The sequence below is a fragment of the Cydia amplana genome, chromosome 1, assembly GCF_948474715.1.
Source record: "Cydia amplana chromosome 1, ilCydAmpl1.1, whole genome shotgun sequence".
NCBI classification, from domain to species: domain Eukaryota; kingdom Metazoa; phylum Arthropoda; class Insecta; order Lepidoptera; family Tortricidae; genus Cydia; species Cydia amplana.
This window is the reverse complement of record NC_086069.1, coordinates 28858859-28884417: the sequence shown is the minus strand read 5'-3', so window position 1 is coordinate 28884417 and position 25559 is coordinate 28858859. Positions and strand designations below refer to the sequence as shown.

The window sequence follows — 25559 nt, the reverse complement described above, 5'->3', positions numbered from 1 at the left end:
GCTTATCGACATTTGATAATCTGCCTCTATCGCTCTCGCATATTTACTCGTAAGGGATAGAAAGGAATATAAAGGAAACCCTCAGTTTGATTCTTAAAGAGTAAGGTCACGGATAAGAATGGAGATAGCCCGACATTGAGCGACCTTGCGTGCACACGAGAGCATGCTTCGGACCACGCGATGCGCGAAATAACATAGGTTCAAAGTACATTCTACTTTCATGTGGAAACCAATTAATTTATATTTGATACAAAAACAGAACATATAAACAACTACAAATTACAATTAGAATTACTCTAGCGGTGGCGGCAGCATCTACGGCACCATGCCGCAGGGGGATATTATTATTTTAAGATTAGTATGATTTATTTTAATATTTAGCTTTTAAGATAGAAAACCAAGTGTCGGATGCCCCGGCCCGGACCCGGGCCTTTCTGACGTGAGTCATCCTGTACCCTGCTGAACTGCGAGACTGATATGTTGAGCGAGGCACCTGCCAGCTCTCCGGTCCCCAGTTGCGACTCTGAGTCTTTTTGAAAGGTCATTTTTATATTGATTTATTTAAACTTTCACGATTTTAACGAGCCTGGTGCCCTAGCCAAGTAGACTATCGTTTGTAAAAAACGCCAATTTTATGACACACTTTAGTACCGATTAATTTTTTTTGTTTCTTTTTCCTTACATTAATAACATTTGGTGAATAGATAGATTTCCCTATTCTGTACAACTAAAACTTAGTACTTGACATAGGTATTAAGTAGGTACATATATTAATTTTCACCTCAGCAGCTCGAACAAGGGTACTTTGCTACTTAAAAACAGTGAGCAAAATCGCATTTTGCTCACTGAGTGAGACAAAATGACATTCAAGTGACCTTAATATTCAAATGTCATTTCAACATGCGGGGTCTAATAAAATAAATAAATAATAAATAAAATATCTTTATTTCGTAGAACAGACTTCATAGTTGTTAGTAACAAACAGTAAAATACAAGTTCGAAATAGTTGGATTCTATTATCTCTGTCCCTTTCACGTCTTTAGCAAAACGAAAGAGACAAAAAGTTCAAACTACATTCAACGGTACATTGACGGTTTATAATAGACCCCCGAAAAACGTCAGAACGCATCGTTCCAAAATACATACGAGTATGGATTCTTAATAATTAATTAATGAAAATATTATTTAAGATTTCATAAAAACTGATAAAAACACTATATTTTACGTTATTTATTGTACGATTAAAATAATGAACTCAAAAATACACAGAATATCACGTAAAATAAATAATTATAGTTTTAAGAATCTCTACTATAGTTTACAAATAGTAACTATAAGCAATTCGGACCGTATCTTACAATGTTTTTTTTTTACAAAAAAAAGTTGTCGATTGAAGTGTCAATCAATTGATGGTCGTTGTTTTCATATTGAAATTTACTACGTCTTGTTTTTGTGTTTGATTGTGGTAATTCAACTTAATTGTTAGTATATCTTAAGAAAGCATGAGTGAATAGGTAAGTGATGAAGGAGGATTACATTTTTCAGGTTGTCTAATATGTTCTCACTGCTGAGGTGAAAAGTTTTGTGAACTACACGAGATCAAAGTTATTTACATCTCGTGCGCTTTTGAGTCCCTTAACTACGCTCAAGATTCTAAATTAGATTCACTCGCTAAGCTCGTGAATCTACTATAGAATCTTTTGCTTGCACGGGACTAAGGACATAAGCACTCGAAGAAATATCAAACTTTGATCTCTTGTTGTACAAATAACGATTGAATGTGCATGTCAAATTTCATGTTATTTCAGGAAGTCGTTTTAAAATTGGAGCGTATAACGACCCGGCCACGACATTGCACGACCGGCGACGGCGACGGCGGCAACCATAGGTTGTATAGCGAGACACAGCGATCGGACCCTTCGTTTCTACCTTCTATGGTTGCCGCCGCCGCCGTCGCCGGTCGCGCAATGTCGTGGCTGGGCCGTAATTTCTATTTAATTGTATGGCGGCGGCGAGGTTCGTGTGACTCTTAACATATTTCTCACAATGCCTACAGGAATTAATCATGATTTCTTAGAAATATTATCTATCGTAAGATCATTTCACAACTGAATGAAAGTCAGATATGAAAAGCGTACGTGACCTGTCATCAGTGCATGTGAACTTAGGAAAAGTACCTAGTACCACAGGGTTATTTACAATTATTAAACTTGATTCTTCCTTATTCCTTATTTTTATTTGCCGATCTGTCACCTGTGCACTAGGCCAGACAGGCTGTCTGTCCGAAGACGCTAGTGTGGGGTGGCCTTTATGTTGCCCCGACTACTATAGTCCGAGCAATTTAATAGATAATTGCACTACTAAGAAAGATACTACGTGTAATTGTCACTGTGACAAAGTACGAAATGGTACCGAAATTAAATTCTTTGACCGTATTACCAGGGTTATTCCAACTAGTTACTACCAAGTTGTTACGAGTGGTAACTACTGGGATGTTTTTTCCCACCTTTTACCACTGGTAACTACTGGGAATTTTTATTCCCAGTAGTTACCACCAAAATTTTGTTAAGAGTTAAATACTAATAAAATCAGTAGGTATAAATATAGAGTGATTTTGAATTATCTAATACAATCACTTGAAAAATAATCTAAATGGATTATTAAATTTTTCCTTACATATATTATAGTTTTTGTACTAGTACTGGTTAAACTGTTTCAATAGGTTAGGTCACTTTTAAGGCAGTTTACTAAAACTTTAATCGACTTAATTATATATTAAATCACTCTTTATTTATACTATACTATTTTTATACTGTTTTTATTAGTAATTAACTCTAACAAAATTTTGGTGGTAACTACTGGGAATAAAAAATTCCCAGTAGTTACCACCAACTCGGCTTGGTGGTCGGAATTATTTTTCCAGTAGTTACCAGTGGTAAAAGGTGGGAAAAAAATTCCCAGTAGTTACCACTGGTAACAACTTGGTGGTAACTAGTGGGAATAACCCTATTACCACCACCTGTTTTTTGCCAAATCTAGTCCATAAATTATTAGGTAAGTTTTTTGTTCCTTTTATGTTTCTTAAGGTGTGTGTTTATAACCATCAACATGTGACAGACATATGAATGGCTTCGCATTTTAAGTTATTGACATCGAGACATAAAATCATTCCAAACTTGTTCCAAACAATGAAATATTCATTTAGAATCTTGGGCAATTAACATTGATTAATAATTGATTTAGATAGCCCGAGAAAAACTGAAATATAGCTGGTCAACCAAATCTTGTCAGTAGAAAAAGGCGGCAAATTTGAAAAATGTAGGCGCGAAGGGATATCGTCCTATAGAAAATTTGAATTTCGCGCCTTTTTTTACTGACAAGATTTGGTTAACCAAGTATATATAACTAATTTTGAATGAGTTAAGGTTTTGCTTCTTTCCTGTGGACATAAAATAATTGGACTATCTAAGTTTCAAGTAATAATTCTTACTGGATTTTTTAAAGTATAGAGGTATTTAGCGGTGGTGGCCGCGTGGATATGACGTCCGACTTTCAATCCGGAGGTCGCGGGTTCAAATCCTGGCTCGTACCAATGAGTTTTTCGGAACTTATGTACGAAATATCATTTGATATTTACCACTAGCTTTTCGGTGAAGGAAAACATCGTGAGGAACCCTGCATACATCTGCGAAGAAATTCAAAGGTGTACCTATGTGAAGTCCCCAATCCGCATGGGGCTAGCGTGGGGACTATAGCCCAAGCCCTCTCGCGCATGAGAGGAGGCCTGTGCCCAGCAGTGGGACGTATATAGGCTCAAACTATTTATCTAGAGGTATTTATCTACTTAAAACTCTATGCCGAAAGTTTTTATTCTAATGTACTTACTTATACAGTGTGTAAGTCAAATACGGGCAATAAATTAAACCAGATATAGAATTTACCCGTCTTATCATTAATTAAGTTGTTTTTTAAGTTACACTTAATTATGACCCCGTGATTAATTTTTTCCACATGTACCGAGCAGCAATGTACTGTAAACATTAAGAAACAAGATGATAATGACATTACGAGATACGAGCTTTTCATAGTAACTGCCAACAAGCGTTGACAGTTACTTTAAAAAGCTCGTATCCCGTAACGTGTGTGGTGTATTACATTGCGGGCCGAATTATTTTGTATGGTTATAATTTTCAATGCATTTCTAAGTAAAATCTATCTCAATATACTTTTTAGGTCCTATGCTAACCACCGTTTAAATATTCGCCCGTATTGGATTTACACACTGTATATCTTGAGGAAAGATGACCGTTATCCTGAACACCCAGTCAGCTTACACTGTAACACGTTTCCAATTACACGTTTTCAAAGGCCTAATTGGTAACAATAAGAAAAAAAACCGGCCAAGTGCGAGTCGGACTCGCGCACGGAGGGTTCCGCACCATCAACAAAAAATAGAGCAAAACAAGTAAAAAAAAAACGGCCACCCATCCAAGTACTGACCCCGCCCGACGTTGCTTAACTTCGGTCAAACCACGTTTGTTGTATGGGAGCCCCACTTAAATCTTTATTTTATTCTGTTTTTAGTATTTGTTGTTATAGCGGCAACAGAAATACATCATCTGTGAAAATTTTAACTGTCTAGCTATCACGGTTCGTGTGATACAGCCTGGTGACAGACGGACGGACGGACGGACGGACGGACGGACAGCGGAGTCTTAGTAATAGGGTCCCGTTTTTAGCCTTTGGGTACGGAACCCTAAAAAATTAACAAACCTATTGGTTTGTATTGATGACCGCATGTGGCTTTCGCGAGTACATCCCTACGGTTGGTGGTCCAGTTGGTCACAATACTATAGCGTGGCCTGTACCCGTACCATGAGTCACTGATAGTGTCAAAACTGACATACACTCTAACGTCTACAATGTCTACATAATCTGAGGGCACGGTAGTGCCCCTGCCAAGAGTGCCAAGACGAGCAAAGCGAAGCGCAAGGGCACTACCTATACCTATACATACCTTTTCTGGATTATAAAATTAAGTATGTAGAAAGTACTACAAATCTCGCTCGCATTTGCGATTGCACATACGAGTACGAGTGAGATGCATAGAAAAGTTATGTACTCAATAGCATTAATGTCAGTGCCAAACTGTTGGTAGACACACTAAAATAACAGATGAGCATCGCCATTGCCGGCGTCGTAGTGGAGTTATACCCAAGCTATGTCTGTTTTCCGTATTTTAAAGTGTTATGGCTCCTCTACACGATGGGCCAGCGCCGGCCACTCCAAGGGACGCAGCCATGCGGTAGAATGAGATAGCAATATCACTTGCTCCCTCTAACGCATAAATGCGTCCCTTGGAGTGGCCGGCGCTGGCCCATCGTGTAGAGGAGCCATTAAATACATTATTTGATGACGATTGGTATATTTAGTTAAACAAAATAAAGTAAGACTCACGTTAGACCGGGCCGGAGGTTCCGGCGCTTCGTTTTCTATGGTCATCATCATCATATCACGTTATCACCTGTCATCTGTCATAGAAAAGTAAGCGCTGGAAGCTCCGGCCCGGTCTAAACTCTAACCTGAGTCATCCTTAATACAGCTAATCGTAAACATTTCGGCTTTGAGAAGTGAAAAAAGTTCACCTGATATGAGCCCAACTTCACCCTCACCTTCACCAGTGTTGGCCGAAAGTTAATGCGAATTGAAAATGTTGGCCATTAACCATTATAAATTGAACCTTAAACCGTATCGGACGATTATAGTTTACGATTCAATTTATAATGGTTAATGGCCAGCATTTTCAATTTGCATTAACTTTCGGCCAACACTGACCTTCACCCTCACCCATTCCACGCCTAGACGGCGATGGCGACCACCCCGCCATCGCCACGACTGGGCAATGTCCGCACGGTTTCGCTACACGTACACGATATGCGCTTGCGATTCCCGCGGTGCGCACGCGGTCTTGTCGAACGTCTATATATATCGCGCGCGAGAAATGCCGCTTACAGTCGCGTGGTAAACGTTAAGTGACCATAGGAGCTGCTGTCAAGTGTTGGAAGTAACCTAGTTTATTAATTGTAAGTACCTATCTTATTTATTTCCTGTGTTAATAGGATTTTATAGGACAGATTTTGTATCGTAAGTGAATTTTTTTAGCTTTATAAAATAAGTGACAGTTAATTACATTTTTTAGAAAAGTTTATAAGTAGGTAATAATATTTTTAGCAATTTCGAGCAGCTAATTAAATTTTTTTAGAAAAGTTTATAAGTAGAAAATAATATTTTTAGCAATTTCGGGTTACGCAAATATTTCTAGATCGTAAAATTTGCGTGATGATGCAGAATATTATTTATTAATGTAGTAAACTCTTTTTAAGTGTATCAAAATAGAAATACAAAATCATAATAAACTTTTATTCTGAAATTAACATTAAAAAAACTCAATTTCGAGCGTGTAATTTAAATAATACTTTAAAAAATAACGGTAGACGAGATACAACACGCAGATACATACATACAGTACCTAAAGTTCCGTATTGAGGCAATTTTAAATGCGATTCTTTATTAGTAAATTATCGATTTGTAAGTACAGTCACCTGCAATAATATTACATATTATGTTACACAACAAAGTCTGCAAAAATATCTGACACGATCTTATTTGGAGAACCAGTAGATAACCACATTTGTGTAATGACCATTTAAAAAATATTGTATGAAATACATTGTTCCAACCTTATTTTACATGTCATCTCTGACAAATAAGTGATCCATAGACATATTTTTTTTATTTCATTCATTCCTTTTCCGCCCGTACCCTACATTCCGGTACAAGTCCACTAGAGGACATGAAAAATATCTGTTAAATTTAGAATTTTATTTTGAGTGCTTGGTCGTAGAAAAAGTATTGTATGCAACGTTGTTTAACTGAGTCAAAAAATACTTGTGGCGTCTTTATTAACAATTTTTGGCTTCGCCTCAAATTGTTACTCACGCCACTCCCCTTTTTTGCCTCTCTTAAACAACGGTTGCATAAAATACTATTTCCAGCTAGTTGGCTAGCTAAGCACAAATTTTCAAGCAGGTGCAAAGTTCCCAGTTCTTTTAAATAACAGCTGCTTGGCTTCTTATTTATTTTGCAAAGTGTTGTTTCGACTTCACAACTAGCTTTAACTTTAAAACTGAAATAAAATTTAAACACGTGAACCTTTTAGGTAGTACCTATTGTTAAACTTTTGCCATCGTATAGTGAGATTGAGAAATATTTTAGAAAAATAACTCTTTTAACGTACCTATATTAGTCATGCATTTTAAATAAAATATAAAACGAAGAGTTATACAGTTACATAACAGTAGAATTAATTTAAGGCATTAGTTTTTAGTTGTAGCACGGTTAACAATGATAGGAAACTATGAAAAAAAAAACCGGCCAAGTGCGAGTCGGACTCGCGTTTCTCATCTTATGTGAGGGTTGGCGCTATTCTAAAGCCGGCCACCACACGGCCAAATAATTATAAATACTAGGTATCTACAAAACAAAACTAGAGAAAAATCAAGGTAAACATCTTTACACGTTTTGTTTAACCTATCGCTATCACGTGTAAGATTAGGAATATTTTTAATTCAAGGTCTTATTTTGATCTCAATTTATTATCCAGGAAATCTCTCAAGTATGGCAAAGAGACGAGTTCGTCAAAGGTCTCCCGTTGTTTGAAGAGGCGGGATCAATAAAATTAAACACAAAACAAGACCGTAGTGATCCCATAAGTGTTCATAGTATATAACAAGGTCGCTTCCCGCTGTCTGTCCCTATGTATGCTTAGATCTTTAAAACTACTTACGAAATAGATAGTGATTCAAGAGGAATGTTTATGTTATAATTTGTTAACCCTTGCGAAGCCGGGGCGGGTCGCTAGTTAAAAATATAAAAGGACATTGACAATGACGGTAATTAAAAAACTTTAAATAATCCGGAAATAATATTGTTAGTTTCTAATTATTGACAGTTTTTGCGAGTACCTACTCATTAGTTTTTAGTGCTTCGTACAAAAGTTTGTGTACGTATCACTTTTTGGCAGTTATCACCGTTGTATTGCTCGATGAATAAACAATTCTTATCTAAATTAGGGTAACTTACAAAAATTTGGTACTAAAAGTATATCTAACAATATCGTTCGTAGGACGCTAAATTTCCAAACTGTACGAGTAGGTATACATACTTTACAGATAACTAACTACATACAAATATTCTACAAGGGCCCTTATATTCCCTATCTGAAATATGCCTCGGGGGTCGAATCCCGTTAAGACAAAACCGATAAGCCGCCGGTGTATTAGCGATTCGATAACGCTAAAGTCGGGCAATGTTAGGAGACCCGCCATCTTGCGGGAAGGAAAGGATAGGCAGGGATCTTATTGGCCAAGTAATGCTGGATACACATGAAACGAAATATCGTAGCGATTTAAGACTGTGTATAGCCATAGAGAAATATAGTAAGACAAGAGTGCTCACTCCATACATCAGTTCAGACTATTAATTTCAGTGTCTACATCTAGCATCGAGTAGCGGAACTATCAGTACTGCTACTTGACAATAGATGTAGCACCGACCGGAAAGTCTTATGCTTATAGATGCTAATAGTCTTTTTGGTACTAAAACTGATGTATGGAGTGAGCAATGGTATAGCTAAATCGAATGCCTATATCCTCTAGCCACCCATACGTCAAACCTTGCCAAGCAAAATGAAATTTTATTTTGTCAACGCAAAGTTCTAATTAGAATGGAACAGGAGACCTTTTTATAGGTCTCTGGGCGGCTAGAGGATATGAAGAGTACACGGAAAGAACACGTCTAGATTACTCTAGATTGTCTAGTATTTTTTTTGGATAATGAGATTTTAATCTCAAGATGTAGATCTGACTTGAATGTCCATGCCAAGTTTCATGTCATTTCAGGAAGTCGTTTTAAAAAGAGAATTCGATTGTATGGTGGCGGCTAGGTTCGTGAGACTCTTACGGCCTGATTCGAACTTTTATATACGATTGACGACGTTTGACGTTTTTGTTTGAAGAAATGTCACTTTTGACACTGACATATCCGATCCGTATCGTATCTAGAGACCTAATAATTTGACGTATATTAAAGTTCCAATCAGGCCATTAGTCCATTCAATATTCCATTTCAATATTTTAAAATTATCATAACTATGCAATATCGCTACCATTTCTTAGCTTTTGTTAGCCGAGCAGCTAACAAAATATGACGCGTATCGGTCAATTGACAGTTCCCTTAAAAGCGTAAGGTCATATACTCATAGATAAATAATACAAAATAAATATTATAGGGACATTCTTACACAAATTGACTAAGCCCTACAGTAAGCTCAAGAAGGCTACTGTTGTGGGTAATCAGACAACGATATATGTAATATAAAAATACTCAAATAGGTACATATTAAACATCCATGACTCAGCAACAAATATCTATTTTCATCACACAAATAAATTTCCCTTACCGGGATTCGAACCCAGGACCCTTGGCTTCACAGACAGGGTCATTACCGACTGAGCCAAACAGGTCGTCAAATATGCATATGTAGTAACCGGTCACTATGACATACGTTATTGTGATTGCTCGATCCATATCGCGCCATCTTTAGATCACGCCACGGAGCACGCACACACTCACGCTGTGAAGCTGCAGTCCAAACTTGCTATCACCATTACGTTTTGACCTTATTGTCCTCTAAAAATACACTACCTAGTCTTTATTAACATGGCCGTGTTAATGTTTTGGATAATTTAATGAATGCAATGATTGTATTATTATGATAATTAGTGCAAAATCATAATGTTTAAACGTGCCGAGAAAAGATATGCACTGCTTTTTGCCCTTTGTCTCGTCTTGGCGAGGCATGCCCGTGCCCCCAGATTAGTCATACTATTTTGTTTAAAACAATGTCCGTGGCCAATACCTAAACTTACTTTAACGTAAAGCCATCACCGCTTTACCTGTAATATAGACCACGGATACTCAAACTTTTGGGAAAAAGATCCAGCCTGTGGTTACTTGAATGATCATGCCAAACTTCTCGTTGTTTCAGAACTAGCGACCCACCCCGGCTTCGCACGGGTTAACAAATTATACATAAACTTTCCTCTTGAATCACTCTATCTATTAAAAAAAACCGCATCAAAATCCGTTGCGTAGTTTTAAAGATCTAAGCATACATAGGGACAGACAGACAGCGGGAAGCGACTTTGTTTTATACTATGTAGGTAGATGATGTCGTTTTAAAATGAAATTAGATTCGTATGCCTCTTTATGGAGTGCGAATAGTCCTCCAATTCTTTTGGTCATCCTTAATAGCCCAGTACCCGTACCACGAGTCACTGACAGTGTCAACACTGACATATACGCGAACGTCCACGTAATTTACTTTCTATACATCTCGCTTGCACTAATAATAATATGTCAGTACGAGCGAGATGCATAGAAAGTAAGCTACGTTCACGCTAGCGTTTAATGTCAGAGCCATTCGAACTTCAAGATATTCACAAGAGACGACACGTACTATCCATTCTAGATACGTTATAGTTTAGATTTCAACTAGTTCTTTTTTGCAGCTCAATTCGGGCAACCAATGTCACTTTGACGTTAGATAGTGTTAGATATCTATTAGATGTGAATTGGATCTCTAAGTCATATCGTGTGGAAATCGTTCAAGAGTATCTCCAGAATCGCAGAAATGTCAAATTTGACAGATTAGATCTTAAACATATCGTTATCGTATCTTGGTGACGTCTAAAAGATATATAGTAGATTCTATTTCAAAATCCGAATCGGGCCCAGAGTGATGGTAGCCACACTGATTGGAGTACAAAGGTCGCAAAACATCACGCTATCTATAAACTTTCCTGATTGCGTACGTGACTATCACGCAGTATCTATTATTTTAGCAAATTATTGGCGCTTTGTAATGATCGATTAAGCGTAATCGCTTAATTAGATCACCGAACAGGTTGGTCGTGACGCCACTTAAGCATTTTTGGAATACATTGACTTTAATGGGTACAATCAAGTGCAATGCATTACTAATATCACCCAATAAGCTAGGGTGATATTGGTAATGCATTGGGTCAATCAGGGGTCGGCAAACAAACTGAAGAGAGGAGCCAACGGCAGTTTTAGGAGTCTAAAACTGCCATGAAACATGATTTGAGCGTTCAATATTTTGGGAGTCTTGGAGAGATTGCAACTCTAAACAGAAGTAAGCTCGCAAATCGCGGCTTTTCGACTTCAGGGCTAGGTGACAATTTTTACTCTGAGTTCTTGTATTTTTCATCATTTCAGAATAATTAAATTTTATGATAAATATGCAGGTAGGTACTTATCCCTACTATTGAAGCGCTGGTGGCCTAGCGGTAACAGCGTGCGACTTTCAATCCGGAGGTCGCGGGTTCGAATCCCGGCTCGTACCAATGAGTTTTTCGGAACTTATGTACGAAATATCATTTGATATTTACCAGTCGCTTTTCGGTGAAGGAAAACATCGTGAGGAAACCGGACTAATCCCAATTCGGGCCTAGTTTACCCTCTGGGTTGGAAGGTCAGATGGTAGTCGCTTTCGTAAAAACTAGTGCCCACGCCAATTACTGGGATTAGCTGTTGCCAAGCGGACCCCAGGCTCCCATGAGCCATTATTTGCCAAAGTAACTCATGTAGCCTATTCTACCTACTGAACTAATAGACGAAAAAAGTGAAATTTACTTCGCCAAAAGCAAAAATGTGTTTACATATTTATGGCTTTGATTGATTGAGTGCAATTTGCAAATTAATCACCATGCCTGCGAAATATCACGTAGGTAGTTCCGATTATACCTCTAGACTGGTTGCTCTAAATTATTAATGACTTATACTGGGTACTTAAGAGCGTCTACTGTCTACCGGAAATTACATACTTATTATATTTAATCACATAGGAACGCGCAAATGGCCCATTTTATGTCAAGTTGAACACTACACTACTTACACTTTTTTTTTAATTAATAGAGAATATTTGTTCATATGTATAGAGAAAAAGAGTGTCCCAAAATTTCTATAAATATTTCGATCCTTCGATTCTGTTAGTCTATGAGAACGTAACGGAATGGAAATAAAAATCTTAGGGCGCTTTTTTCTCCTCTTAGATTCGAAAGAGCTCATTATTCTGATTAGAAATAAAATAAGAATGTTCAAAATAAAAAATAACTTTAGCGTGCAGCTTTTTAAATAAAATGGCTCAAAAGTACAGTTTCTTGCACAACATAACTAAATTAGGTTTTTATTGACCAATCTACTTACCAATTTGTCTGGTTATGAACTAAAATGACAGTTAGGTACACCGGGAAGTACTTATATTACTGCTAATCGAACTGTTCTTTAATTTGAAATAGTATTTAAAAATATACTATCCAATTCATCTTGTTTTCAAATCGGTCAATATGAAAGTAAAAACGATTTTCTTTTGACGTCATGTAAGTACCCGTAATACAAGATAAAAGTGTAATCAGTATATTTACCCATAATACGGTGGTTCTATTGTCCATCCGGTAATCATGCAATACAGTAAGGTTTAATATTTCTACCTACAAGTAATGGTAGTTTATGTGACTGCTACATAATGAAAGGCATTTAAATACGAGTGTGGGTTTATGAAACGAACGAAATGAGTTTCATTAAAGGATCACACGAGTGTTTTACACACTAACTTCGGGAGATCAAACTGATTGAGGACCTTTTAGCGCAATTATCTGGACTATTCGTTTAAATGTTAATTTGTATAATACCAATCGTTATTTTTGTGCTAATAAATATTTCTTATCTTATCTTAACTTTAAAATGTTATAAATAAATAAAAAAGTATTATTTATTTCGTATCACAATTCACATAGTTTCACGTGTACTTTACGTGTAATTTAATATTAAAATAATATTAAAATAAGAACTTGTTATTAATAACATTGTAAATCAAATTCAAATCAACGGTACCTATTCAATATTTTTTATCATTCAAAATCATAACTTAGAAGTCAATTCAAAATTTGCATCAGATTGCTTTGCCACTCTTATGGATAAAATACAAGAGCTCTATTAACTCTTAAATGCAATTTATGCCAACTTCTACTGAAATCGAGCTCAGATTGGTTTCACAACATCAATGGTTTCCTTTGCAGCATTCAAATAGACCTAAATTGGAATTCAATTGCACAGTTTGAGAAGCCAGACTCCCAGTTGCGCTATTAAAGTGCCTTAGCGCTCTGTATTAATTATAATTGATTATTAACTGTATACAATTATTAAAACACTTTAGCAATTAAAACAGAAACAGAAATAACAGTTTCGTAGTATTTAGCAACAGTTAAGGCTGAGGTTTTTATAGGACAACCAATTCTTTATTCGAACGATTTTCAATTTACCAACTTCGGTGTTCGCGGTAGGCATTCTGTACAACCAAGACAACCAAGTACAACTCAAGTACAACTATAGTCGGATTATCCCTATTTGCATTATTTGACACATGTCACTCACAACAACAATACAAAGTAAAATGTCTTGCACATCGAAATCACAAAGGAAGACAATTGCACTGCGAACGTTTACGTTCTATGTCTTTTTTTTAAATTTAGGGTTGGCCGGACACCACCGTTATGAATCGGTAGTCGTCTAAGTAAATCGATATAAATTTTTCATTTTAGGTCGCAATAAAGCATTATTACATTTATTATATTTTCTTATTTATAATTTATTAACCATATAATAGCTTTATTTAAATCTCAGATAAAAATTCATTAAACGTCACAATTCGATACCTCAGTCTTGGTCTAACTAGGTGCCATCCAATCGTAATCGCTTGCTGTGACAATCGATTTGGGTTAGTTACATCTCTATAAACGTCAGTCATAATGTGTCAAATGATGCAAATAGGAATAATCCGACTATAGTGTAACATTCGATAGCGTGACGTGCCGTGGGATATTCAGTTTCCAAAACGTCCCGCTTGGCGCTGTTCAAAATCCCATACAAAATGAGAGTTAACGCAATAGTGTACGTCACGTAACGTAACGCTATCGAATGAAATGGACACTAGGGGTTCTGATATGTGTATAATTAGATCCAACGAGTATCTCTAGGGACGGTCGCGTGCAAAATAAACTGATAGCAAAGTTATTTGACGCACATTCTTGTTCTTATCAATTCACATGCTGATAAACATAAGGCCGATTAACGCGCTTAAATAAAAACATTGTTATCGACATCAATCGCCGTTATTTCTACTTAATCACATGCCTTTGACATCGACACGGAAGATTACATTAAAAATAATTAATAGATCTTTATCCTTCATGTATAAATATGTTGTTCACGCATTGCCGTATGTTGTTTAAAGTGCAATGTACATTGACTTTCTCTCGGCTTAGTTGTGATAAATATTTAGGTACATGAAGAATATTTCTGGAACAAGGTTCGACTCCTAATTTGGATTGATTATTGACATTCATTCATAGATACTTTTAACGCGTTAGCAATTGCAATACCACTGTGCCTTACTGAAAATCAGCGTCGCGGAGTGTGTCATGCATGTGGCATGTGTGAATTGTGAAAGAGCCCTCGACGCCTACTTGCGGAATAATTTTTAACTTTTGAATTTTGAATTTTAATGTTATTTTCTCTTTACTCTCTACTAATCGTTCTTTTTTCTCCAGCACAATGCCGCCTCAAGGGCAGCCCCCGGCCTGGGTGCTGGACGAGTCCGACGCCGTCACTGAGGACAAAGACGTGGCCACCCCCGCCCCGGAGGCCGAGAAGAGGAAACTCCAGATTGTCTGGAGGAATGTCACCCTGTTCGTGTTCCTGCATATCGGGGCGCTGTACGGCGGATACCTGTTCTTCACTAAGGCTATGTGGATCACCAGGATATTTAGTAAGTGTTTAATATAAGACAAATGTAGGTATGATATATCCTTGATTGGATTCAAACTTTGGACCGGTAACTGTGAATACAGGACACTAAGAACGTTTTTTGAAAGTAGCTCAAATTTATATTCGCATTATCAACAATTATAAAGATCACATAAAGGAAAATGTTTATTGGAAATTTGAATGTTACGTTATTTAGAACATCATCTTCCTTGCGTTGTCCCGGCATTTTACCACGGCTAATTGGAGCATGGGGTCCGCTTGGCAACTAATCCCAAGGATTGGCGTAGACACTAGTTTTAATGCATAACATCATTTTGAAGTACCTAATTCCACTGTAATTGCAATATTACCCAGATTTGGATTCTAATTACTTTTTCGATTTTATCCTTAATAAAATATACTATACTATACTACTACGAGCATAGAATAAGTAATAGTATTTCATCTAATACGCGTCCGATTTCTTTACTACCACACAAAACAGCCGTAAGCAACATTGATAAAATTTCAACTTTATTGCACGAGGTTAAGGTTACTTATAGGTGTTAGGGTAGATTTAACGTGAGAACACGTAGCTATCATACGGCCAGTACGAAGTGCGCACGTAGGGATACTAGTACCACGACCTACTAAAAGTTCTATCCAATAAGATTCCTTCATTTTTGAAGTATTAAGGATGACTCACGCTAGACCGGGCCGTGCCCTCTCAGATCTCAGATCCGAGATGATCCAGTTAGAAGGTCGAACCATACTGTTCTACCTTAGAGGTGGCCAGGGGGCGCCATAAGCCTTCAGTATGAAGTGCATATACTTGGAAAAATTCGACCTATGCCGCTGTCCCCCGGTGGCCGATAGGTAACAGGCACCTGCCGCGATAGCAGAGGACGCTGGTTCGATTCCAGCCTGGGGCACTAGAGGCTTGGGTCACTTTTTTTGAGTATATGACATTTATTTTCAGTTCACATGGTGCTTTCCATAGAAAACGAAGCGCCGGAAGCTCCGGCCCGGGCCCGGCCCGGTCTAGCGTGAGTCATCCTTTAGACGGGTGTTGGTGTAAATATAGGTAAAGGTTGAGAAGCTATTTGGGTTTGTTTGTACAGGCTCACAAAAGGAATATTTTTCCTATTTTTAGACAGATATTAGCGTTAACTAAATCCACCCAAATAAATACTTTAAGATAAAACATTATCAATTGCCCCTTGAACTAAAAGTTTATAAATACTTATATATTTATATTTATTTATTTATTGTATACATGTACATATAAATAGGTTATTAAGGTATCCGATATTACCTGTCCTGTTATTCTGTTGACTTCTTAAATTGATTACAATTAAAAATTGATTTCTCTTTCAACTTGATTATGAAAATTTTGTTTAGCACGCTCAGTTGATAGAACTATATATATTTACTCACATTTATAGACGGGTCTAACGCGAAATTTATTCAATTACCTTTATTTACCGACGTTTCGACACAGGTTTCACTGGTCATGGTCGCGTCGTCAAAACAGAGATTTGTGCATTTTGCTAGGACATCAGTTAGCCGCGACCATGACCAGTGAAACCTGTGTCGAAACGACGGTAAATAAAGGTAATTGATTAAATTTCGCGTTAGACCCGTCTATAAATGTGAGTTAATATGTGTTCAAAACGCGAAGGTTTTTAAATATTATACATATATTTATATCTTAGAATTCGAATCACATTTGGGGAAAATATTTTTTTCCAAAATTATAAAGTTCGTTAAGGATGACTCACGCTACGCGCTAGAACGATTCGGGTCCGGGCCGAATCGTCCGACACTTCGTTTTTCAACCGGTGATCACGTGATGCTTTGTATAGAAAACGAAGCGTCAGACGCCTCGGGCCGGACCAGGACCGTTCTAGCTTTAAGGATAATTGTGTATTTTTTCATTCATCAGCTATGCCAACTACAAGAAATATATATTTTTTTGTTTCCAGCGGTTATATTATACATAATGTCTGGCCTGGGCATCACGGCGGGAGCGCACAGGTTATGGGCCCACAAGTCATACAAGGCGCGCCTGCCTCTGAGGATACTGCTCACACTGTTCAACACACTTGCCTTCCAGGTTAGTAAACATGCGATAGAATGTGTTCATGTAATGTGGTTGTGGTACAGACGCCATCAGATATATCGGAGCGGTCAAGGCGCTCACAAATATCTGAACACGCCTCTATAGTCAAGGCGTTAGAGTGCGTGTTCAGATATTGTGAACACATTTGCCGCTCCGATATATCTGATGGCGACTGTACATGTGGCCAAATAAAACTTACATCTTGACATGAAATGATATCTAAATGTCGTTTAGTTATCATTCGCGATCATATATAAACAGTAATATGATCGCGATGATATATATAACTGTAGTATCATCCATAATAAACTTGCAAAATCTTGCAAGAATGAATGATTTAGTTCATAGATTCAATTTTCCTATATTATACATCATTATCTCTATAACTCTTCTATATTAGTGCGATAGAGACAGAGAGCATTTTGTTTTGTTTCTCTGCGAACGATTGTTATCTTGGCTATAGGCCCGCTGAACTCACGGTGCCTTAAGTAAGTGTCCCCGGCAAGCTCGGGCAAATTTCACCCTCCCATACAAACGGAGTTTCATTCTCATTTTAAAACTACGTGTTGGATTGTAATGAAACTTTGCACACACAATGACATGAGGTATATCTAGTTCTGTAATTCATTTATATAACTCCAGTTTATAAAACAAACGAAATAGAGCAAAAACAAGCTTTGTATGATAAAGTTAAATTCGCTGTATTTTTTTAACTAGGGTATCTAAAGTTACATAAACTAATTACAGAACTAGATATACCTTATCCTATTGTAAGTACAAAGTTTCAGAGCAATTTAGCTAGTCGTTTTAAAATGAGAGCGTTACTACTGTTACTAGTGTTACTACGTTTGTATGGAGGACCGAGCTTGGCGGGGACTGTTAAAATCTCGGTAAATATATATTTTCTTGCGTAACAACAAGCCGCTTCTTAGAAATCGTGTCTTATCATGTCTAAGTAATTCGGGTACGTCGTCATTTGTTTTACCCGCGTTTTTTCTGTTCCAACTAATTTGTTAGTGCCCCATCTAACGAGCGCTTTTTTAACGCGCGTATAAAAAGCGCTTGAACCTGTCTGCACGCTAAATTCAGTTTAATGACAAAATATTAAAGTCGAAAATCCAACACCGCTTGGTAAAAAGCGCCAACGCCATCGTGTGAATAAATACACATGTATTCATTTGTGTCATTCAAACGCTTTTTTAACGCGCGTTGTAAAAGCGCTCGTGCGTATGGGGCCTTATAAAAGGGTGTACTCTGGCAGAAATTACATCTTTCCTTTTAAAATATATGAAACTGATGAAAACCCGTATATGTAAACAATTTTCCTCCTTGTTAAACGCATCGATAATTCCATGATTTACCTCGTTAAAATAATATTTTCGGATGCTAACGAACCTCGGAAATACGTAGCGCGATGCTGAAATATTTTAATTAAGTAACAAATACATCATTTATTGTTCAGTTGTGTCGTTCTCACTCCCGTGTTAAGAAAGTAGTGAGGCGTGGTTTTGGCGGGTAGTCTGATCCGCTACTTTATTTATTTAGAAATTTAAATCAGGCAACAAGGCCCATATTACAAATACCTTACAGACAAACATGTATATATGCATGTATATATGCATTTTACCAACTTAAAAACTAAATACTATTTAGGCGACAAAAAGGCTGCTGACTGTACCTACGCCTAAAAAAACGAGGTTTCGTACTCGACTGTTTCCTCCTCCAAAACTTAACCAAATGTAACGAAATTTTGAGATCTAAAATGGCAATGAAATTATCTTTGTCGCACTGTTTTGCTTTTTAGGCTAATTGATGTCACTTTTGAATACCATGCTTCTCTTTGCGTCCTAGTAAATTAGGCCGTTTTTGGGAATATTTGAAAAGCTCTAGCGCCTTAAAAAACAAAAATATCAAAAGAAGCAAAACAGTCCGACACAGATATTAATAATAATGATCTGTGTTGAAAAAATCATTGCTCTAGCTTCAAAACCCACGGAGGAAACAGTCGAGTACGTTTGTATGGAGAAATGAGCACTAATCTTTCGTCTTAACCGAGATCAGAAGTCACGTTTTCAGCCGTCCGTTATTTTATCAGCACGCGCCCACCACGCTTGACCCCTCCACAATTAATTGTCTGACGTGTTTTCAATCACGTCGTAGGTACATTTCCTTCAGTGTGAGAGTCACGCCGAAAGGTCGCTCCAATGTGATTGTTATCTTATCTGTGCGATTGTCATGTAATATGCTACGTAATATGTGATATACATGACTTTTACAATTAAGTGAGGTCAATAGGAGTAAATGTGGCATAGGTACGGTTAAATTTGGCTGGCCTTCATATTATTTATTTAATCTTTATTGCACAAAAGAAAAACTTATCGTACAAAAGGTGGGCTTAATGCCAAAAGCATTATCTACAAGTCAACCTTAAGGCACCTTTATTGATTGAAACTTTCACAATTTTCACTCATTATTATTTAGGTACTTTACGGGGCTTAATCGAGTATACTTATGTTTTAAAATTACCTCCGACGTTTCGAGGGCGGCTCCCGTGGTCTCGGAGAAAGACTGGCACATAGCTATTTTGGGTTCTCAGTTGAGTATAGGTAGTTCCTAAAGAGTTCCAAGTCCAATTCTTAAGAAAATTCAGACGTTAAATAGTGAAATTTGAATACTTTTTAAGACTTTTTCACTTACTTAAGACTTTTTTTTCTTTTTAAAATCGGTGATTAGCTTAGGCGAAGTCTAATAATTTTAGACCTTTTAGGGTTATAAAACTTAAAGGAGTTCGGTGCTAGTTCGGCTTTCTAATCCCAAATTTATCAAGTTAATCTGAAAGGTCGTTCAAATGTGATTGTGGTATGTGATCGGTGACTGCTGATTGTCATATGATTAATATGTTTTGACAATGTTATTTATTATTATTCACAACGACGGGACTTAATTGCGTAAAATTAAGTTTTAAATTTCTTTATCTATTTTTTCTTTATTTTTATCTGATGGAGATAGAGACCTATCCCTACACTTTGTGTTCGTATATATTTTTCACAGTCTAATTTATTGTCCAACATCTATGTACCTACATATATCTCTAAGAATATATTTGTAGAGAATTATATAATTATACTTATAACGCGTAATCTGATCCGTTACTTTTGATGCTGACTGTATTTAGTATTTTAAAGTAAAACTGTATAATTTCATATTTGAAACATTGCGGGTTAGCAACACTACGTTTGAATTATTCGAAAATCGCGTGTCCTTATCGGTGGAACTGTTTTGTTTACATTTCATCGTTGTTCGATGTACATTGCTGCTTTTTGTTTGTTTCCTAGGGATACCATACTTTAGTTTGCTTTACATTGCTACTGACATATCCAGCGTGACAGACTATTATTTCAAATATTGAATACACCTACAATACACAAATAATTATTGATGGTATGCAATCGAGGTTACGACAAAAACTGCAACATTGAGCAACGTTGGGTAACTGCAGCGGAAGCATGCAACCGCTTATGAATTAATTTATTTACAAACATTACTGCTCGTGTCCGAATAAAACCGGATTTCTACAGAAACCGAAGATTCGGCTTTGCTATAGTTTCGGCCGAAACCGAACGTTCGGCGGCCGAAACTTCGGTTGGACACAACCGAAGATAAGATAAAAGATAGTTTATTCAAGTAGGCATAATTACAATGCGCTTATGAACGTCAAATAAAGTTACACCGGCTCCAACCGTACACCTCTGCCCCGAGAAGATTTAAATCCCCCCTCAATTGGAGGAGGATCCGAAGATACAATTTCGGTGCGGCCGAAAGGTTTAGCACTTTTTTGACTGAAACCGAACCTTCGGCCGAAACACATAGAGACGCATAGACCTACTTAGAACTAAAGCACTAGATAAAACATACCGACTTGCTAAAACACCATAAAAAACTCCTTTTATCTACCAATCATCGAGAATCCTAAGTTTCTCTATTTTAGGCACATGTTTTCCATGTTAATATTAAGATACTGACATAATTAAGTTAACAATATCAGTATCAAGAGCTTCGCGTATGAAATTAATTTATACAGTGGCTTATTACCGCTTGATTTAATCTGTTACGTTCGTGCGTATGTATATAGGTCAACAAAAATAACGTGTTTGTTATAATAATAAAATAATTCAGCGTGTATATGTCCCATTTGGTCTATAGACCCCACGCTCGCCCAATGCGGGTTGGAGTCTTATAATATATTTTTTTATTTATTTTAGTTAAACATTGTATAATTGTTCCAGGATTCTGTGTTGGACTGGGCGCGTGACCACCGCATGCACCACAAGTACTCGGAGACCGACGCCGACCCGCACAACGCCACTCGTGGCTTCTTCTTCTCGCACGTTGGCTGGCTATTGGTGCGAAAGCATCCACAGATCAAGGCCAAGGGGCACACCATCGATATGAGCGACTTACTGGCCGATCCTGTCCTGCGCTTCCAGAAAAAGTAAGTGTCTATCTTCTTCTCGCACGTTGGCTGGCTATTGGTGCGAAAGCATCCGCAGATCAAGGCCAAGGGATACACCATCGACATGAGCGACTTACTGGCCGATCCTGTACTGCGCTTCCAAAAGAAGTAAGTACATAATTGTTTGTCTTCTTCTCGCACGTAGGCTTGCTATTGGTGCGAAAGTATCCGCAGACCCAAGCCAAAGGTCACACCATTGGTTTTTTTGAAGTCGGTTACTTACTTACTTACCTATTTACACGTAAATTGAAGGACTCAAATAACAACATAAATTATCAATATTTAAGTATAATCAAAACATGTCATGCCCTTCTCGGAACTTTAAAGGATAGGTAAACAATTAGGTGCGTAAACAATGTTTTGATGACTAGTCATAATTGAATGGCAGGTAAATTAATTCTGAATATTACATTTTCGATACAAAACATGTTTGTTTTAACACAACCCTAATACTTTGTAGTAGTTTTTGGATCCTAATTGTTTCGGGTATGCGAATAAAATCATAATTATTTAGTATTAATAAATATGTTTCACGAGACGTAACACCTATGTACCTATGTTTAACAAATAAAATATTGATTGATTGATTGATTGATTGATTGACGTGAGTGTAAATTAGATGTTATTATGTTTGTATGTACCTACGTATTTATTTTAGAGTCAAATCTTGCCATGGGTGTAAATGCAATATTATGGTACTATCGAGCTGATCTGATGATGGGCACAGGAGGTAGCCATAGGTAAGAACTCTGTGATAAAACAACGCTACTTAATTGTGTTTTGATTTGTTAAAATTGCCTGTAATAATGTTATCTGTTGCCAAGCCATACACACTATCACAGCCACATGCACACACACGAACACAAACACGTGCACGCAAGTAAACACACACACACGTTACGCAAGCTCATACCTACTTTGTATAAAATGTATTGTGTAAAATGTAAATGTGTAATGTATTTTTATATTTACATTTTATATTTTTTCCTTCTATGTATGTACTCTTTGTATTGCTGTTGATGCCCCAAATAAAATAAAAAAAGCTTGTAACATAAATGAAATTTTTAACAATAAACTTATTTTTTCAGATACTACCTGACCCTGATGCCGCTCTGCTGCTTCATCCTACCCTCATACCTGCCCACTCTCTGGGGCGAGTCTCTGTGGAACGCCTACTTCGTCTGCGCCATCTTCCGTTACTGCTACGTCCTCAACGTCACCTGGCTGGTCAACTCGGCCGCCCACAAGTGGGGAGACCGTCCCTACGACAAAAACATCAACCCTGTCGAGACCAAGCCTGTGTCTCTTGTCGTATTTGGCGAAGGCTTCCATAATTATCACCACACTTTCCCTTGGGACTACAAAACTGCTGAGTTGGGAGGCTATTCTCTCAATCTTTCAAAGCTCTTCATTGATACTATGTCTAAAATCGGATGGGCGTATGATCTTAAATCAGTTTCTCCTGATATTGTCGAGAAGCGAGTGAAGAGAACCGGTGATGGAAGCCACCATGTTTGGGGATGGGACGACGCGCCGGCGGACCAGAAGGTGGCGGCGACTATTGTCAACCCCGACAAGACTGAATGAACTGATTAGATCGGATGACATACGAGAAGTCTGTATTGTGATGTGAAGATTAGCTTAGTGTAGGTGTATCTGCTTTTAGCACCATTTAACTATAAAAATCATGCTTATTCATCAACACGGCCGATACACTTTGACCCTTCTACACACTCATTTATTATGTAGCTCTGAAAGTTTTAAAACTGACCATTTAGAAAAGCATAACGCGATAAAAAAAATTACGAAATTAAAAAAAAATACTCCAGGTACCTATCGGTTGGCATTTGTTTTTTTATGCTGAATATGAATATTTGTTTATTTATTTGATTTTATAGGTACATAGTTAAATAGTGTTAGTATGACTCACGATAGTTTAAATGTTTTTAAACTAGTGTAGAGTAGCTGTGTACACTTTCAATTATTGTGACGATTTGTGATAACTATTTGTCGATAATATTTAATTAATTTATTTAGAATTAGGAGTTACCAAATATTAATTAACATTGAATGTATAATTTATCTGCACGTAACATTGATAGCTGTGAAACAGTCGCTTTAGGTAGTGTGCTCAATAAATACGTTCTGAAAGACCAACATTTATTATTAATTTTATTTTCCTTTAAGACTACTTTGGGGTCATCAATAAACTACGTCACACGAATTTCAAGATTTTTGACCCCCCCTTTAGTACATGCACCAATCAGCGTGAGTGATCGTCAAGGTCGTGTCAAAACAAGATCAAAACCGTAACAAATGGTTAAGAGCGTCCGTTAGCTTGCGCATTGTATAGTTCGTTTTTTTTAGCATTAAGGGGCCCACTGATTAACAGTCCGCCGGATGATATCGGCCTGTCAGTTGTTCGGAACTGTCAACTTTTTGTTCTGACAGGATAATATCGTCCGACGGACTGTTAATCAGTGGGCCCCTTTAGGAAAACAGGTAAACAATCTTGACGTGTCTTTTTATTGAAAAATAAGTCACGGCAAATATGTAACAATTATGAATCATATAAATTCTTTTGCTTTCAATATTAATTCATATTGTGTAAGATTGAAAGCTGTTTGTTTCCCAATAATAAAATAATAAAATAAAATAATAAAATGATTAATAGTTACTGATTTTTAAAAAGCGTTTTTCATTTAATAGACACGTCAATATTGCGTAGTCTTTTTCTAATGCTAATAAAACGAACTATATATAGGTAAAATCCGTCTCACGCGTCTGCGCAAGAGCTGTCATACCTACCCGCTCCGTCCGTGCAACCGCGGCAGCCATCGGACGCTCTGAATCTAAACCAGGCTCTATGAATCATCATTGACCCCAAATAAAATAGATGTTTTTATTTACCAATACATTCCAGTAACGATCTGTGTTAGGCCAATCTGATATTATTGCACGCGACGTGTTTGTTTTATTAAGCGTCGGTATAACAACACTGCGGGGCTCTCTTGAGGAAACCTATTTTTAAACTTATACAGGAGGGGCGTAAATGGTTTTAAATAATTTATTATTAAGAGGAAAGGGGACGAAATCACCGCTTCTATTCCTCTCTGGATATTAATATTATAGTAGTTATCTAAACTACTTATGCGTAGTGTGATCCGTTACTTTGGATGCTGACTATTCGGGTTTATTATGTATGTATGTATGTATATATGTATGCATGTATGTAAACACTTTATTGTACATAAGACAGGTTAAGATACAATTAAAAGAAAGTAAACAATGTACAAAGGCGAACTTATCCCTATAAGGACCCGTACTACGGGCAATTAAACCCCTGTGTTATTCTACAGAAAATGTGTTCCTACTGCGATTAAAGGATGACGCACGTTAGACCGGGCCGACCGGGCCGTGTCCGGGCCGGAGCTTTCAGCGCATACTTTTCTATGACAGATGACAGGTGATCACGTTATGCTTTCCATAGAAAACGAAGCGCCGGAAGCTCTTTAATCCTTAACAGGCAATATGTACTCAAACCCATAGTAAAGGAAGACTCACGTATGTATGGGATTTAGAGTTTCTAAAACGTCCCGCTTGTTGCGCTGTTCAATATCCCATACAAAATGAGACTTACGAACGCGTAGGTAGGTACGTTACGTCACGCTATCGAATGAATTTTACACTAGGAGTACAGAGGGCCTCACGCGAACCACATTGACCACGTGGGTCGCGGTAAGCCCTCATGTCCGAGCAGAGGCATCGGACATTACGTTTTCTATGATGGGTGATCGGTAGTGTTGCCAACTATTTTTTGGTGGAATATAGTATTTTCCAGACTTAGCCATCAAAAATATAGTACATTTCAAAAAAATATAGTGTTTTTAGATTAAATACTAAACATAAGTGTAATATAGGTACGTTTAAAATTTTTCCAAAAGTATATAGTACAGAGAGCCAAAATATAGTACAATA

General features: G+C 37.2%; 1 protein-coding gene across 1 annotated transcript; it reads left to right on the top strand.

Moving 5' to 3' along the window:
• Positions 1–5942: 5942 nt before the first annotated feature.
• On the top strand, positions 5943–23266 carry LOC134652317 (acyl-CoA Delta-9 desaturase-like). The gene is made up of 5 exons (XM_063507492.1): positions 5943–6083; positions 14751–14968; positions 16932–17062; positions 21355–21560; positions 22670–23266. The coding sequence occupies exons 2-5, from the start codon at positions 14755–14757 to the stop codon at positions 23166–23168; spliced, it is 1050 nt and encodes a 349-aa protein (XP_063363562.1). The 5' UTR covers positions 5943–6083; positions 14751–14754; the 3' UTR covers positions 23169–23266.
• Positions 23267–25559: the final 2293 nt, after the last annotated feature.